This window comes from Calypte anna, chromosome 9 (genome assembly GCF_003957555.1).
Source record: "Calypte anna isolate BGI_N300 chromosome 9, bCalAnn1_v1.p, whole genome shotgun sequence".
Taxonomy (NCBI): Eukaryota; Metazoa; Chordata; class Aves; order Apodiformes; family Trochilidae; genus Calypte; species Calypte anna.
This window is the reverse complement of record NC_044255.1, coordinates 23,555,721-23,573,165: the sequence shown is the minus strand read 5'-3', so window position 1 is coordinate 23,573,165 and position 17,445 is coordinate 23,555,721. Positions and strand designations below refer to the sequence as shown.

The 17,445-nt window shown below is 47.0% G+C and overlaps 2 protein-coding genes across 7 annotated transcripts in view; one reads left to right on the top strand and one right to left on the bottom strand.

The window, feature by feature from the left end:
• Positions 1–2,113: 2,113 nt before the first annotated feature.
• B3GALNT1 (beta-1,3-N-acetylgalactosaminyltransferase 1 (globoside blood group)) lies at positions 2,114–12,867 on the top strand. 3 transcript variants are annotated; one of them, XR_003987885.1, is made up of 3 exons: positions 2,114–2,438; positions 7,116–7,155; positions 7,293–7,383. XR_003987885.1 is itself a non-coding variant. In XM_030456005.1 (2 exons), exon 2 carries the CDS (start codon positions 7,207–7,209, stop codon positions 8,164–8,166), a length of 960 nt encoding a protein of 319 aa, XP_030311865.1. In that variant the 5' UTR covers positions 2,114–2,438; positions 7,119–7,206; the 3' UTR covers positions 8,167–12,867. The 3 variants fall into 3 exon arrangements, 2 of the variants coding, with proteins under 2 accessions (XP_030311865.1, XP_030311864.1); XM_030456005.1 differs by having other exon boundaries at positions 7,119–12,867; XM_030456004.1 differs by having other exon boundaries at positions 7,116–12,867.
• Positions 9,060–17,445, bottom strand: part of PPM1L (protein phosphatase, Mg2+/Mn2+ dependent 1L) — a 76,537-nt gene continuing 68,151 nt past the window's right edge. For all 4 annotated transcript variants that reach the window (XM_030456000.1, XM_030456003.1, XM_030456002.1 and 1 more), the window contains exon 4: positions 9,060–15,886. In XM_030456000.1, the coding sequence (XP_030311860.1) occupies positions 15,540–15,886 (347 nt within the window). In that variant the 3' untranslated portion in view covers positions 9,060–15,539. The remainder of the gene's footprint in view (positions 15,887–17,445) is intronic.

The window sequence follows — 17,445 nt, the reverse complement described above, 5'->3', positions numbered from 1 at the left end:
TGGAGAAGAGGAGGCTCAGGGGAGACCTCATCACTCTCTCCAACTCCCTTGAAAGGAGGTTGGAGCCAGGGGGGGGTTGGGCTCTTTTCCCAGGCAACTCTCAGCAAGACAAGAGGGCACAAAGGGTCTCAAGTTGTGCCAGGGGAGGTTTAGGTTGGAGATGAGAAAGAATTTCTTTCTGGAGAGGGTGATCAGGCATTGGAATGGGCTGCCCAGGGAAGTAGTGGATTCTCCGTGTCTGGAGATCTTTCCAAAGAGCCTGGATGTGGCACTGAGTGCCATGGGCTGGGAACCACGGGGGGAGTGGATCAAGGCTTGGACTTGATGATCTCTGAGGTCCCTTCCAACCCAGCCCATTCTATGATTTATTGGTGCACCTTATCTCGCAGCAACACATGAATCTCAAGAGCTGTGTGAGTCTCCACAGACACATGGACTCCATCAAACCAGGAGTGAACTCCACTTCAAAACGTGCTCTGCCTCCAACCCCAGCTGTTGCTCCTCCTTCTCATTCCTTGATGAAGTTGGCTGCTTTGGTTGTGCTGTCAGGGTTGTAAACTTGGCGAGTTCTGTTCCTATGAACACATTTAATTGCACTCTGCACTGTGGAGCCTGAATACAGATCTTATGATGTGGTCATTACTGAGACCCAGGTACCTGAAATGTAAAATTCTCTTTAATATGCTCTCATCTCTTCTTGCTCACTGGCCTGCAGTCAAGATACCCTTCAGGAAAGGAAATAACTGAATCTTGATCAAAAGATTTTTTGGCCAGCATTCTAAATGGGAGAATTAAAATTTACAGGATAGAAAATTTAGGATAAAATCATTTAATTCATATTGAACCCCCCCCCCTTTTTTTTTTTTTGACTGAGTGGGTCCCACACAGCCCAATGCAGCAATACTTATCAACCCTTTTTTATTTACCAAGCTTAGGTAGTGCCATTTGTTTTCACTTCAGCAAGCACACAATCAGCAAGGAGATGTAAAGGTCTTCTGGCCAAATGTGCTGCTGACTGATCAGGTAATCATTCTGATAATTACAACCCGGGGTTGCTCAGCCATTCCACACGTTGTGTGAAATAAACCCCAGCCCTGACAGACAAGTTATAATCTGGTTTCTCTGGAAGCTGAAAGGGTTATACCAGAACTAATCTGAGGCAACAACAGCTGACAGTGACATACTCACCCTTGCAGATTTTTCATATTTAGTAACACACCTGGATTATGTGTAGGAATTTTTTCAGGAGCAGGTCATGACGTATCAAAGGGGGCAACAAAGGGTTTGCATTTCTTAATAAATAAGGTGTATGAATGCATCAGATGATGGAGAGGCAGGAAATGAAGCAAAGCACATTGTTAACATGGTCAAATGAATTGCAGTTCCCTGCAAGCTTGCATGCCATTCATCTGAAATATGGTTATCTCAACCAAGGGCAGAACCTCCCTTCTTTGTCAGCTGTGACAGAGAGGATGGATGGTCCATGCCCTGGGTCACACCATAATTTAAAGATTACTCAGTGTGTTTGCTCCAAGTGCATCCAGAATTTACAGTCTCTGCTGTTGTTTTATGACATCAGACTATCACTTAAACAATAATTTCTCTCCAGGACAGAACAGATGGCTGCTGGAGACTCCAGTCTTCCAGTTTTTAACTGTACCTAAGCCAAACCTGAGTTAGGTTCAGAGCCAGGGTCTGTGATGCAGAGCCACTTGGGGCCATTCTGCACCGTGGTGAGATCAGAGCAGAGCCCCAGGCAGCTGCACAAGACCCAGCAGGCTCTAAACCTGCGTTTGCACCCAAAGGAGACTGAAAGGATGAGAAAGCCACCCTGGACACAAGTACACAAGTACACAAAGGAGGATTTGCTCTGCCGGGGTGAGGCTACATCTTGCTTGTGTAGGCTTTGCCTCTACGCTCTGCTTAAAAACAAAAAAACCCCAAAACAGAGCAATAAAACCGAGACAGCTGATTTGCCATCAACTCAAACTTTGACAGAAAACCTTTCGTAAACTGTATGTAAATGATGTGAATCCTCCGGATGTTCCACCGCGGCTTCAGTGCAGTCATTCGGGGAGTGAATAGCAGTGGGTTGGATTTCCCAACACCCATCTCCTCATCCCTGCAACCCCTTCACTCCCAGCTCCGCTTTTTCAGAGCAGGAACCATCGGGAGCCCTCAGCGCCATCCCCTACCCTAGGAGACCATTCCTCGGCACCACCACCACCTTCCCGGGGCCTTCCCCTGCCCCGCTCCGCTGCCCGGAGGCGGAGGAGAAGGAGGGGAAGCGGAGGAGGAGGCGGCGGAGGCGGCGGCCACTTCGCGGTGCCCACGGCAACCCCCCGGCCCCCGCTTCCTCTCCGTCCTGCCATCCATCCGCTCCCGCCCCACCGCTGTCAACCGAACCGCCACCAGCACCGGTACCGGCAGCGATAACGGTAACGGGACCGGCGGCCGAGGAGAGCCCATCCCCAGGGAACGGGCGGGGGAGGTTCGGGCGGGCCGGGGGTGTGGGTCGCGGGGAAGGAGCAGCTCGGGGAACGCCGAACGCTTCTCCCGTCACTCTTCTTTTTTTTTCTATTTTATTTAACTAGAAAACACTTAAATGGCTTTAAATGTTCACATGGTTTCAGCAGGGGGCAGCAAGTTTCCTCGTATTAAATGAATTTAACTATTTTGGGGGGTTTTACCTCTTAATTACTCTACTTGCCGTGAATAATCGCCGAAAACAGAGAATTGAGGTGGCCTGGGCAGTCTGAATGAGAGCAAATGGTGTGTGGTAACGATCAGCATGGCCCAAGTCTTGCAGAACTTCCCCCAGTTTCTCATTGCAGGAAAGCACGTGGAGAGAAGCAGCCAGGGAGAGCAGCATCTTTCAAAATGATTTCTTCAGCCAGCTTTAAAAAAAAAAAAAGCGTTTACTTTTTGTACATCTAACTGTATAAAAATGGTAATTTTTTTGACCTTTAAGTTTGACTCTCCACTGGCTATTGCAGTTATTACACCTCAGTGAATCTGTGTGCCACCTTTTTCCTGTGAAGAGTGACACCCCCTTAGAGCAGAGTGTGAGAAATTACAAATGACTGCAGAGCATGCCTGGTACTTGTTCTGTTTGCTTTAGAGTTGATCATTTTACCTCTCAGCAGAATCTCACCACTCCTCTGTGTGAGTTGGGCAGCAAGGGAAGGTGTTCCCAGAGAGCTGCTGCTTCCCCTGCAACTGGAAGGCAAAACCTGTCAGAAAAAGTGGTGGAGAACCTGTCCTGGGTGTAGCTGGAAGGTCTGCAGTGGCACCACCTCCCAGCAAACACTCAGCTTTCAGGCCTCACTGCTTCAGCCTCACAACTTTGTTTTAAGCATTTGAAATAGTAAAAAAAGAGGTCAAGGGCTGTGGTTAGAGCTGCTCCTTTGCTTTGTCCTCTGAGTCTTTGCTGCACGTGTTTGAAGTCAGAGTTCTGCTCTCAGTGATGATGGTTTCCAGTTCTGCTGCTCAAAATGTAATCATGTCCTGTCCATGTTCTGTCTGGATGTTCGGTCCATAAAGAATCAAAATCCTTATAATCAGGGTTTTTTCCTCCATCAGAAACAACTGATTTTTCCACTAGTCAGGAACTGATCAAACTTTATGCTTTTGCTTCAAATTGATCATCAAACCTTGAGAAAACCTTGAGAAATGTCATTTATATAAAACACATAACACATTATTTTCCTCCAGGATGTGTTTTTCATATTGTTCACTACAAGTGAAGTTAGAAAGAGAGAAGAACTGAGCACTTTAATTATATTTTCTCCCATAAAGCCATGGAGTAAATACCAGCTTGGCAGATTTGAGGGGGTTTTTGTGGTTATAATCAACTTCCCTAAGTGCACTTCAAACAGGCTTGATGATCATTTCCCCTGCTCTTGCCAAACTTCTGTTTTACTTACAGATGTTTCATCTTTCTGGAGGAAAAGAAGCAAATCAACATCAAATTTCTGAGATTCTAGGACATTGGTCAAGTTAAGAAGTTTATAATAAAATCATAGAATCATAGAATGGGCTGGGTTGGAAGGGACCTCAGAGATCATCAAGTCCAACCCTTGATCCACTCCCCCCGTGGTTCCCAGCCCATGGCACTCAGTGCCACATCCAGGCTCTTTGGAAAGATCTCCAGACACGGAGAATCCACTCCTTCCCTGGGCAGCCCATTCCAATGCCTGATCACCCTCTCCAGAAAGAAATTCTTTCTCATCTCCAACCTAAACCTCCCCTGGCACAACTTGAGACCCTTTGTGCCCTCTTGTCTTGCTGAGAGTTGCCTGGGAAAAGAGCCCAACCCCCCCTGGCTCCAACCTCCTTTCAGGGAGTTGCAGAGAGTGATGAGGTCTCCCCTGAGCCTCCTCTTCTCCAGCCTCAACACCCCCAGCTCCCTCAGCCCTTCCTCACAGCAATTCTGCTGGATCCCTTCACAGCCTCCTTGCTCTTCTCTGCACCTGCTCCAGCACCTCAATCTCCTTCCTGAACTGAGGGGCCCAGAACTGGACACAGGACTCGAGGTGTGGCCTCACCAGGGCTGAGCACAGGGGCAAATGACTTGTTCATCTACAGGTTTGTGAGGTACCTTGAAAGCAGGCTTGGCTCCTTTTAGCCATGCAGTGGGTTTGGAGTTCCCCAGCTTTGAGAGGGATCAGGCTGAAATTCTTCCATTTAAATAGGGTTTTTTTGTATCAAATTGCTTTTAATACCTTTTAAGTGCTGTGCATCACTCCTGGCAGGGCTCCAAAGGCTGCCTTTAAGTGACCATACACTTAAATTCACATCATGCACAGGAATACAAGAAGCAGATGGGCTCTGGCAGCTCCAGTTCACCTCAATTGTAGTGGTCTGTGTCCCTTTTGGGATTTTTTTTTTTTTTTTCCACATGAAACATTTAGAAGCCCTGCAGTGATCTTTTCAAAGAGAAGTTAAATAGTAATTAGCTGTGCTGGGAAATTGAACCTTCCTTTGTCCCCACTGTGTTTTTGTGGATACTTTACAGAGCAAGGTAAATGTTATTAATGCAAACATTAGAAACCACTTGGAACTCCCACAGTAAAGACACTGCAATTATTTTGGCTAAAAGATCTTGAAAGAGACGTTCACAGCTTATGTAGTTTTAAAGGAATAACAGTCAAGTTCAGCACTGCAAAACAGAGGGTTTATTCCACTTGAAATAATTCAGATTCCATCTGAAAACTCAAGTTTGGAAAAGCTGTGTTGGTTTCAGTGTTTTCTGCTTGGGCTCCACAGGGGTTTGGAAGCACCTGGACTCCAGAGCAAGATGTGTGCATCCCACCAAAAAAAGGCTTTGGGTCATCTCCATCTCTTGTGCCAAGGGCTGGTTCCTGTGTGTCTGGTGTGAGCTGAGCCCAGCTGCAAACAGAGTCTGTAGCCTTTTTGTAGACATCTCATGAAAATAATAATGAAAATAATCAGGGACTTCTGAGATCATCTTCCCACCCAGGTTCATCTGGAGCAAGGTGCAGAGGATGGCATCCAGGCTGGGCTTTGAATGTCTCCAGAGAGAGATGGGATCTTTTCTTCTTTAAAACCTGAGTAGATGGGAGTGGCAGGAGGATTCTGTAGCACCTTGTTTTGTTTAAATGGCAAATATTAGAAGAATTTCCAAAAGTTCTTGTCAGACATGAAGCTCACGTGCTGCAGTGGATTCCCTGCTGCTCCCGTTAGGTCAGCTGCAAAGCTGCTGTGACAAAACTGGTTGCAGTGCCCCTTTAGTAAATCATTTTGTGTAATTAGCACGGATTAGAAATGAAATGATTGCCGTGTAGTGTTGCCACGGTGTGGGAGGAGCCATTTCTTGGGGCAGTGTCAGGGCTCAGTCTATGGGGACAGGTTTGTGCTGGCACATCCGCAGCTCCTGAGGAAGCTGAGGGTCTCCTTCTCCCCCACAATCCCTCCCTTAAATGAGGGATGAAATATTTGCTGGAGCTGCTCTTTTTACCTGCTTCTGTGGCTGATTTGCTCCAGTTTATAACAACGAGTAAAACTTCCTTTCTTGAAAATAAATTACAGTTTTTTGAAGCCATCAACATCCATCAACATCAACATTCTGGATTGCCAGGAAGCTGAAGAGGAGGCAGCAGTGTGCCCAGGTGGCCAAGAAGGCCAATGGCATCCTGGGCTGGCTCAGGAACAGCGTGGCCAGCAGGTCCAGGGAAGGGATTCTGCTCCTGTGCTCAGCCCTGGTGAGGCCACAGCTTGAGTCCTGTGTCCAGTTCTGGGCCCCTCAGGAAGTTCAGGAAGGAGCTTGAGGTGCTGGAGCAGGTGCAGAGAAGAGCAAGGAGGCTGTGAAGGGATCCAGCAGAATTGCTGTGAGGAAGGGCTGAGGGAGCTGGGGGTGTTGAGGCTGGAGAAGAGGAGGCTCAGGGGAGACCTCATCACTCTCTCCAACTCCCTGAAAGGAGGTTGGAGCCAGGGGGGGGTTGGGCTCTTTTCCCAGGCAACTCTCAGCAAGACAAGAGGGCACAAAGGGTCTCAAGTTGTGCCAGGGGAGGTTTAGGTTGGAGATGAGAAAGAATTTCTTTCTGGAGAGGGTGATCAGGCATTGGAATGGGCTGCCCAGGGAAGTAGTGGATTCTCCGTGTCTGGAGATCTTTCCAAAGAGCCTGGATGTGGCACTGAGTGCCATGGGCTGGGAACCACGGGGGGAGTGGATCAAGGGTTGGACTTGATGATCTCTGAGCTCCCTTCCAACCCAGCCAGTTCTATGATTCTATGATTCTATGATCCAGTTCTCTGAGCACTTTGCAGCCATTAGCCTTTGCACACTGTATTCCTGGAGATGTGATGGTGTGGAAGCCATCACACAGATCTCTGGGCTCACACTCTGATCTTCTGCAGTGCTCAGGTTTACCCAAGGTGAAAGCTCTGAGGTTTCAGTCCATGCTCAGCCTCTGCTCCTGCTTCTTTCTGGGTGCAGCATTGATTTGTGGTGCCTGGAGCAGCTGAGTCTCAGCTTTGTCTTCATTATATCACACCACAGCTTTCAGCTGACTCTTCAGACAAGGGGGAAAAAAAAAAAAAGTCACTATTTGAATAATCACACCCTGAATATTACTTCTGCATTTCTTTTTCAGCAGGAAAGATGCTTCAGAACTCCTGCTGTGGATTTTGAAGGTCACTGATGCCTTTCTGCAAAGCAGTTCTTACCCTGTTCCAGCTGGGGTCATGTGTATGAGACCATTAAAATGTGTTTTTTTGTTTCTCCTTGTCTTTTCCATCCTAACAATCTGGTACGTAACGTTTTACTCCAGCCCTGTGATTGAGCACCCAAACCTGATGTATTTTTATGAGTATGAACCAGTTTACAAGCAGAATTACCTCTTCACCCTGCGGGAACACCAGGAATGCAAAGACATCAATCCCTTCCTGGTCATCTTGGTGTCTTCACGTCCCAGGGATGTGAGGTCAAGGCAGGCCATCAGGATCACCTGGGGATCCCAGAACTTCTGGTGGGGACATCGGGTTCTGACCCTCTTCTTACTGGGTGAGGACACTGCCAGGGAGGACAACCCTGCAGCTCTGTCAGTGGAAGATGAGAGCATCCTCTATGGTGACATCATTCGCCAGGATTTTCTGGACACTTATGACAACCTTACCCTGAAAACCATCATGGCCTTCAGGTGGGTCACTGAGTTCTGTTCCAACACCAGGTTCCTCATGAAGACTGACACTGATGTCTTCATCAACACCCCCAACTTGATAAAACTCCTCCTGAAGCTCAATTCCTCAGAAAACGTTTTCACTGGTTATCCTTTTAGAGAGAACTTTGCCTACAGAGGTTTTTACCAAAAAACCTACATCTCCTATGCTGAGTATCCCTTCAGGCTGTACCCTCCCTACTGCAGTGGGATGGGTTACATCCTGGATGCCAAGCTGGTTCTGAGGATTTATGACCTGATGAGTCACATCAAACCCATCAAATTCGAGGATGTTTATGTGGGAATTTGCTTAAATATTCTTAAAGTCAACATCAGTATTCCAGAAGAGAATAAATTCTTTCTTTATAAAATTAATTTTGATGCCTGTAAGTACAGACAACTGATTGCAGTCCATGGCATGACATCCAGTGAAATAATCAGGTTTTGGCAGGATTTGTCATCAGACACTTCAGTTACTTGCCCTTGAGTATTAAAATATAAACTTCAGCCTCTTCTGTGCAAAACCATTTCCAGTCCAGGGCAACACAAAGCAAAACCAGAGCTGCAGAGAAGATTTGGAGTGCAGAAGGGTTGTGCTGCTGGGGCCAGACTGCAAGGGCAGCATTCCTCAGGGACTCTCTCATCTTCTTAAACTAAATCTGTAGGTGTTGGCAGTGCCCTTTCCATCCAGGCATCCTCCACCTGCAGGAGACTTTGGAATACACTGCCCAGCCTTCCTCTGACACTTCTCCTCCTGCTCTGCTGGAACCTCAGGATTCCTTCCCAAACCTTGTGGAATGTATGAAAAGTCAACAAGGAATCACAGTTATGCAAAAAAAAAAAAAAAATAATCTGACTCTGAAGGTGCTTCCAAATTCCTACGTGGGTTTTTAAGATTCTTTTGGGAACTGCACCATCCTTTGCCACCCTCAAGTATTTGTTCTCTACTCAACAACCTGTTTTGGGTTTTTTTCTGGCAATGTTTCCCCCCTGCAGCCCTTCCCAGAGGGTTCCACTTTCTTATTTAAACACCTCCAGAGTCATCCTGAGGGGGTGAGCAGCCCGTGGGTCTCCTGGGTGGGAAATTCTGACCCGGGGCTGCACTCTGGGTGTCTGAATCTATGTAGGAAATGGAACTTCTTTGATTTCTGCTGACGTTCCTGGGCTGGCTGCACAGCTCAGTTACCAGAGATCTCTGCTCCAGTGGGCTCATCAAACCCCACGTGTACACACCCAGAGTTCTGGACCCACCTTGGGAGGATTCAGATGCATTTATAGCATGACTTGAGATCTGTTCCTAAACAGCTTTTAAAAGGAAAAGACATTGTAAGATCAGTATTCCTTAAAGAAGACAAACTGCTGTGTATCTGTAAAGATGTGTATTTGAATCACTTTATTCATATCAGCAAGGCCAAGATTTTCAGTACTTTACACTTCTAATAGACAAGAATACAGGATTTGCAGTTGCAGGGACATGATTACTCTTGATAACATCCACTACACAGGGAGGATACTACAGTGACATCCTGTACACCTAGAATGACAGAGCACTGCCACCTGACTGTACTACAGCTGGGATGTGGTGATGTATTTACATTTGGCTGGCTTTCACATCGTCTCTTAGAGACAAATTAGCAGAGGTGCAGAAACCTCTAGTACCAAGGTTGAGGTTTCACCAGGTTTGGTTTTTTTTTCTTGTTACCTTGTGGTCAGTAGTGAGTTTTTGCTGTCTTGTCAACTGCACGTGGTTTGCTGATGGAATTACAGGAGGTGTTCTTTTATTTTAGCTATAAAAATGAGGTCTTGGGGACGATACCCTCTAGAGGAGTATTTCAGGTGTCAGTGTTCTAAGATGTTAAGGTCAAAGGTTTTCAAAAATAGAATTTTTTTGGTGAACTAAAGAGCTAAAGGTACAGTATTGCATAACGGAGGGAAGAAAGCTGTTGTATCCCTAGAAACTACAGCTGTTCCTGTAGGATCTGTGGTTTGATTGTTGTAGAGTGGTCAGATCCTGAGAGCTCTGGGAGGAATCTTGAACTTGTTCTTTGATTGTTTATACAGCTCAAAAAAAAAAGCAAAAAAAAACCCTAAAGCTCCCTTTTTTTTATGTAAGCCATGTTCAGTAGTTAGAAATAAATTATTCTGTCAGCAGAACACTGACACCACAACACACTTTGTATTGCTTTCTCCAAGAAAAAAAATGTCATGAGGAAAGACTCTGGATGTTCAAGAAGTGGATAAAGCAGAGAGCTCCTGGGGAGAGACTTAGACAGGAGAATCCCAGAGCTGGGCAGGCTGGGCACCACCCCAAACCTCCCCACTGCTCACAGACTTTTCCTTTTAAACACAGACATCTCTTCATGCCACCTGAAACTGGGACCTCAAGTGGCATCAGTTCTGCAAGAAACTGACATTGGAAAATATTCCTGCTCTTGGGTTGTGTTTTTGAGCCATTTCCAACTGGTTTGAGTCTGACCCTACTATTGCTTAAAAGACCATAAAAATTTATACCTAAGCTTAAAGGAAGGAACAGGAAAGTTTTTAGTGTGAGCAGAGAGGTAAGAAAAGCTTAAGGTTGGGAACTGATGTGTTAAAAGTCAGTGGTGGGCCCAAGTTTTCTTGCATCTGCTGATACTGGACTAAAAATGAAGCCTAAACCACAGGCTAAGATCTTCCCAAATCCTAAGATTCTTCTTTTTTGGGGCAGGTGGTTCAGAAAGCTCTGAAATCAGAATTCCCACTGCTTGGGATGTGGATGTGAGAAGTTTGGGGCTTTCTGACTTGAAAAGTCTGGTGATAATCTGGGAAGTGCTGCTGGGTGGAGAGCAAAAGGGGTTTATAGGGTAAAATCTCAAGTGTGTGTTAGTTCAAAAACTAAAAAGCAAAAATGTTTCAGTGTTTTGTGTGCAGTCTGGAGCAAGCGAGTTCAGACTGAACCAGGGAACAGGCTGTGAGTTTAGGGGAATTATTCTATGACAGTATTGACAGGACAAGGAAGGTTTGGGTTATTTTCCTAAGTTCTGGTTTCTTTTTCTAATTACTACTAAAGCCCTACAGTGCAAGTTCGTTGGAGGCAGCCCACAACTGCATGGAAAAAATGGTAATTTTCTCATATTTCTTTCAAATTTCAATTAAAAGTTTAACTCCTGTGCCACTGAATTCCTGCCCCGTGTCTGTGGGTTGTGTTGAAGGAGTCTGGGGAGCAGAGCTTTGCTCTCTGGCTGTCAGATATTGGTTCCTCTCCATTTTGCTCTGAGTTATGTGGATATTTTGGTAAGTTTGTACAGTTTTATTCATTTTTTTTTTATACAGTTTGCCTAAGGCAGAGGTGGTAGGGAGGGGATGGGAAGCTTCTGCAGTCTCTGCTGAAGGGAGCTTGGCAGGGGTGGCTCCTGAGCCCCACAACCAAACACTCTAAAATAAAGGCTTTAAAAAGTTTACCCCCTGTGACCCCTCTGGAGAGCTTTCTGAGCTCTGCTCACCTCGTCCTTTCTGCCAGTTGAATTTTCCAGGCTGCATTCATCCTGCTGAGTTGTTTTCTTTTTTAACTCTGGTGAGCCCAGGGTGTCCTGGCTCCTCCTCTCTGGAACTCCTTCCCCTGCCTGGGAGGAAACTTCCAAGTCTCCCCTGAGCTCACCATAAAGATAAAAATCTTAAAAACACCCCTGGCACCCAGTGAAAAAATGTTACAAAGGACCCTGAAGAGGCTCTTACAGAACCCAGAGCTGTTGTACTAACTGGAAGCTCTCCTTAACCCAGATGGATCACCAGAACCTCCTGGTTCCTTTCTCTTGGGGTTTGTGTAGGATTTTTGTTCCTAAAACTCCAGCCTGACCCTGCAGAGCTCTGGGTGTTCATCATGAGCCTGGCTCCTTTCTGAGCCTTTCCAGATGCAGTGCCCAGAAGTGCTTTTAAAGTGGCTCACTGAAATATTCCCACCAAACAGCTTTTGAAGTGGGTTTTTTTTTTAATTTTTTAACAAGCTGGAGAGGTTTTCTGAGCATCCCTGTCCCTAGAAGCACTGATGCACCTCCCCAGCTCAAAAATAGGTTTGCCATTTAAATGCAGAAAAAAAAATTGCTTTATTTCCCTATTGCTCAGCCAGTTCATAGTCCTTCCTTAGCACTGAGGCCAGCTGGGAGCTGACCTGCTCAGAAAAGTGGATTTCAGGACTTTCCTCAATAATTGCACCCTGTGAGCTTCTGCTGGAGGTTTCAGGTAAGCTCCAGCTGCTCTGGCTGCAGACATTTTGCTTAACAGCTTCTTGATTCTTGTGGACACCCCGAGCCAAGGGACACCCAGAACTTCACCTTACCCAAAGGGAAAACTTCCCAAATTGCTGCTTGCAAAGCTGTAACCTGTTAAATGGACATTCTGAGGCAGCTAACAGCAAAACTCCCTCATCCTCAAGGTGCAAACACCACTCTTTAGTGCTCACTGTTGTGATCTAACACCACCATCACTGTTAGTTTGTCTCTGAAACTGTTTTGCTCCTGACCTCCTGTTCCCAGGTCAGCAGTCAACACCCTGACCTTGATGGCTTTGCCTTTATTTTATATTTTAAACACTCTCTTCAGTAAAACAGGCTCATTCCTTTCCAATTTTGTCTTTTTAGAACCTTCATGGTGATGTCTCTGTCACCATCCCTCCCCGGGGGAACCACCTCGGTGTGCCCAGACCGCCTGCACTGCTAAGCAGGGAGGGGATATTGATTTTATATACCAGAAAACCGGGGCTCCTGCCACCCTGGGGACACGAAACCCCCCGTTTTTCACCCCAAAACCTGCTCGTTGAAGGAGCAGTGCCCGGGGAGGGTGCTGGGGGCAGGGCAGCCGCTAGAAGGAGCTGTAAAGCCACCGGAGCCGGAGCACCGGGACCGGACCGGGGTGACAGTTCCAGCCCTGCGGGGACAGGACAGGAGCCAGCAAGCAGCAAGGCAATGGGTGGCAGGAGGTTTCAAACTTTTTGTGTCAGTTAAACTCTTTATTATATCCCTGGGAAGAGCCCAAATTCTTTTTAAGTTCTGCCTCAGACGACTCCTGACACGGTACATTTGTTCACCTCAGGCCCCAGGGAAGAGGCTTTTTGGGGGGTTTTTTGGCAGCACCTTAAATATATTATTTTTCTGCCACGGGATGCTCTTCCTTGGGGAGCAGATGAGCAGTGGAGCTGCTCAAAAAATCAGCAAAAAAAAACCAAACCCTTCTCTGAACACCTCTGTGCACATGGCTGTGTGTGGAGCCACCAACCCAAAACACCCCCAAGTTGTTTGGGGCTCAGCCCCTGGCTTGGTTGGGCTGCAGAAGCCCCAAGGACATCACTTACATCTTGTCAGCCAACAGCTGGAAGTATTCTGACAGAATTTGGCACAAATCTGCAGGATTGGGAAGTTATAAATGTTTAGAATGGGATTACAAGGTGCTTAGAAGCCTTCTGGCAGGGAGCAGAGGTAGGCACTGCCATTGTGTGGGGAAGGCTGCACAAAGCTGCTCATTTCCATTTGTCCTTCACCTTTAAACCTAAAGGATCCTTAACTGGGTTTTGAAAGCAATAAAACCAAAAGTAAATTCCTGACCAAAGCTCAGGGGCGAGGCAGGAATGTCCTTGGCCAGGAAACAGCTCCCAGGAAGGTGGGATAATTCTCCTGTTCCTTGGGCAGCTGTTTAGACAAATGTCCTGGTCAGTGTCCTACAAAGAAGAACCCCAACAACAGAACCCTCCCTGGGGAAGGAGAAAGGAAAGGGAAATGCCCCACACAGCCCCAGCTCTGCCTGCAGCACCCATCCTGCTGCTGGAACACTGCTGAGGAAACACCTCCATGGAAATACCACACCAGGGTTTCACCCCACAGCCTTCTGACCTCAAATACCTTTCAAAATAAAACCATAGAATCACAGAATAATTGGGGTTGGAAGGAAAATAACAGAGGAGCTCTGCAATTATTCACACTTCCTGTGAGCTGCTCAGTTTAACTGCAAAGCTGCATTTAAAATTCACTGACTGCTCTGTCCAAGAGGGTTAAAAAGTCCCAATCCTTCCATACTTCTGCTTTCCACTTCCCTGTTCCTCAGAGTCAGGGGTGGGAAGAGGCTGCTGAAGGCTCCTTATAAACCTCCAGCTGGTGCCAGCAAAGCATCCAATCCAGAGCTGTTCCCAAACAAACAAAGGGAGGGAAGAGAACCCAGGAACAGAAACCAACAGACTAAGGTGGGAATTCCTTCTCCAGCAGGGAGCAGAATTGGTGTTCTTTCACTCTTTCATTTCTGCCTCCAGAGGCATCAGAGCTGCTCAGCACGACCAGGACACCTCCTGGCTGTGGGATCAGGTCCTGGCAAGGATCAGGAAGGTTGTTGGTAGGGGGGGATGTGTGCCCAAGGAGGCTGTTGTTGGGGGATGAGGAAGAGGGGACAGGTTTTAACCAAGTGACACTGTATCTTTCCCCAGAACACAGCCCATGTCAGGCAATGCATTCATCCTGACTCATCTCAGGACCCAAATACTGACAACCACAATCACCTCAGAGGCCTCAGGGGATCACCTGGGGCCATGTTCTGTGGGGAGGGGATTCCAAGGATTACTCTGAGACACTGTCTGGATAAAGCCATCCAAAATACTGACCTGCAGCTCTGGCCCTGGCTCTGCTCCTCTCCATCACGAAGCCCCCAGCCAAGGCATCAGATACACAGCAACCTCAGACTGTCATTGTTGAAATTTACAGCAGTCACAGATTCCAAAATACAATTAAATACTGAAAGTTAGATCTAAACATTGTTTCATCTAGATTTAACATTAATTTTCCTCTCTGCAGGGCAATGACACTGCCTGGCATTTATACACCATTCCAAAACCTGGTTCTGGTGTGGGTTTTCCCTGGGTTAACACCACAAATTAATCTGCAGTGGTATAAAAAGTCTCCAGGAGGCCTGACTTCATCTAGGGAGCTCTAAGGAATGCACTGTTTTGATTCATTTTCCAAACAGTCACCACCAAACCCAATTTTTTTCTTGCTTCACTTTCTTTACATGCCTGCAAAAAGTCCATGCCAAAACCCCCTAAGGTCAGGGTGAGTCCTGGTGGCTGACAGATGTTCTTGTAGCACAGCAGAGCTGGGTTGGGGTTGGTTTTTTTTTTATTTAGAAGGTGTCAGACCTCAGAGTATTTTGCTGGAGTGAGGTTGGATGCAACGTGGCATAGAAGAAATGTTGTTCAGAGTAATGCACAGGCTGAATAAACGTGTGGCTTCAGGTAACTCTGTAGCCAGCCCTAATCACATGCTTGCTGAGGGTTTATTTAAGGGAGAGGGGGAGGTTAAAGAAAGCAAGAGAGCCAGTTCTGTGGCATCAAGGTTATAGCTGGCTTCTCTTCCTCCTTCACAGCAGTAATGGCAAACCTCATCCTATCCACCCTTCTGACTGCAGATTAGAAAAGGGGAAAAAAAAAAGGTGAGAAAGAGGAGAGAGAGGAGAGAGAGCATCACTCTGAGGTCAGGCAGCACCATTCCTGTCATTTTGCTGCTGAGCTCCCTGAGCCTCCTGAGCAGCCCCAGGAAAGTGTGGGAAAGGAGAGAAGGAGAGGGGAGGAATCAAACACAAAAGGAGGGTTTGTAAAGAAGATTTGGGAGTGGGGAGGTTGCAGTTAGATTTAAGGAGCAGCAAGGGCACTGGAGATGGGTCGGTGGGCACAAACTGAACTCTTATCATCACTCAGAATGCAGGTGTTGTATTGCAAAGCCCAAAGCCCAGAGGGATCTGCTCCTTCCCTGCAGAACCTCAGTGGCGTTTCCTAGAGCTTCCTACCGCGTTTAAAACGTTACAGAGTTGTTTGGTTGAAGTTCAGAGTGAGGCAGAGGACCCCCAGTGATTACTGTTCTTCTGTTCTGCTGCTGTTCCTGAACTTCACCACCATGACTGTGATGTTGTCAGGACACCCTCTGTAGAAGGACTGGAGCACGATGCTCTTTGCACCAAAGTGGGGCTCATCCAGGCGTTCCTTGATGAATCGAACGGCCTCCTCGTTGCTGAAAGCATCCCACAGCCCATCCGAAGCCAGGATCATGAACTCTGGCTGCAGTTTGTCCAAGTCAAAGGTAAGGATATCAGGGTCAGGAATGACAACGTTGAGGTTCTTCAGGGGATAATCTCCCAAGGAGCGGGACATGGCCAGGATCCCCTGCACACGCCAGGAGCCGTTGAAGCTGATAAAACCACCTGGAGAGAGACACCAACACTTAAAGCAATTCTTCTCTTGGTTTGTTTGGTTTTTTTCCTTAAAAATCAAAGCATTTCCCTGGCTTCCTGCCCCAAAATCCATCCTGCTGTATACTCTGAGGGATTCTATACTCTGATTGAGATGCTATGGAGCTCAAAAAAAAACCCCAAAAAAGCCAAAGTGGGAGATGCTGTGAGTGAGTACATCTTAGAGCTCCAGAAGGGTCTGGATGATGCTCCCAGGATGTGACCCCTGGGGTGATCCTGATGGGTCCCTTCCAACTTGGCAGGTTCCATGACTGCAGGATCCTGAAGAGCTGGGTGGTGGCTGCTGAAAGGGCTGAATCAGAGGAGTCAGCAGGGGCTCTGCTGTCAAACAAAGCAGCTTGGTGCTCCCCCAGGGACACTGACAAGGCCTTGAACACAGCTATTCCTGCACCACACAACTGCCTTTGGTAAGACAAAAGTGCTGAAAGCAAATCTTCCTGTTCTGGGGTTAGCAAACACCTCCTTTTGCTGTGCAGCTGGTGTTTTCCCCCACTGCAGAAGATCTGTGAAGGAAACAACACTGAACCCCCCCTGCAGCAGGACTCACATCTCACTTATGAGATATAAAGTGAAGAAAAAAGTGCCAAAAACATTTAGAGTCTCTTCTATCAAACTGCCTTGAGTGAGCTGTGTCAAAAAAGGACCAGGAAACTGATGTGAACAAACCAATACCAACATTTTCCTTCCAGTCAGAGAAATGTGGGATCTGACTGATTTTGCAGTCTCCAAAATTAAGGTTTGTTCTGGCTGAAAAGATATTCTCAGAGTGAGATGCTGCCCTGGATGGTGCTGGCACAGCCTGACTGGGCCAGGGAGGGGACAACCCGATGCTCAAGGTCAAAAAATAAAATCCCTCTGCATGCATCCAGGTGCCACTGTCTGCTCTGCTTCCCAGCCCCGTTCCTGTCACCTCACCAGGAATGAAAAGTCACCTGAGGACAAATCATTTGCAAACGTGGAGTCTTAAAATGTGCAACAGAATTAGAGGAAGTGTTGCTTTTTCTGTCTGCAAGCTCCCTGCTTTGGCATGCTTATAAATCTCTTTGTTCTCTGGAGTTATCAGAACGTTTTCAGCTCTGCCCTTCAGCCTGAGGGTTATTTATCAGACACCAAATCCTCAGAGCAGCATTTCCATCCCTGGTTGGCTGATCTAATCTCTAAATTCCTTCTGCTTTCAGAGAGAACTACATTTCACTTAATGCTTCCTTGGTGTTTAAAGCTTGAAACTTGATTTGTCTTAAAACCCCCAGAAACAAAAAAAAAACAACCTTGCTGGCTGGGTGTTGTTATGAACACTTTTGGGAGCCTCCATCGTGGGGCTGATGTTTCCTTCCAGAGCCAAGAAACGGAAGTGCTGCTGAGCCACCTGCAGCCCTTCAGAGGGGACACAAACCTCATCCAGCTGCTGCTCCAGGGTTTGAAGGTTCTGCAGCCACCTCCTCACCCAGCCTGGGGTGAGAGAAACTGGAGTGTAACCAGCTGGATGCATTGAAGTGGCAGAGGAAACCCAA

Bases quoted from the DNA above. Each gene is read 5' to 3' on its own strand.
- B3GALNT1 (XM_030456005.1), top strand. From the start codon at position 7,207: ATGTGTATGAGACCATTAAAATGTGTTTTTTTGTTTCTCCTTGTCTTT.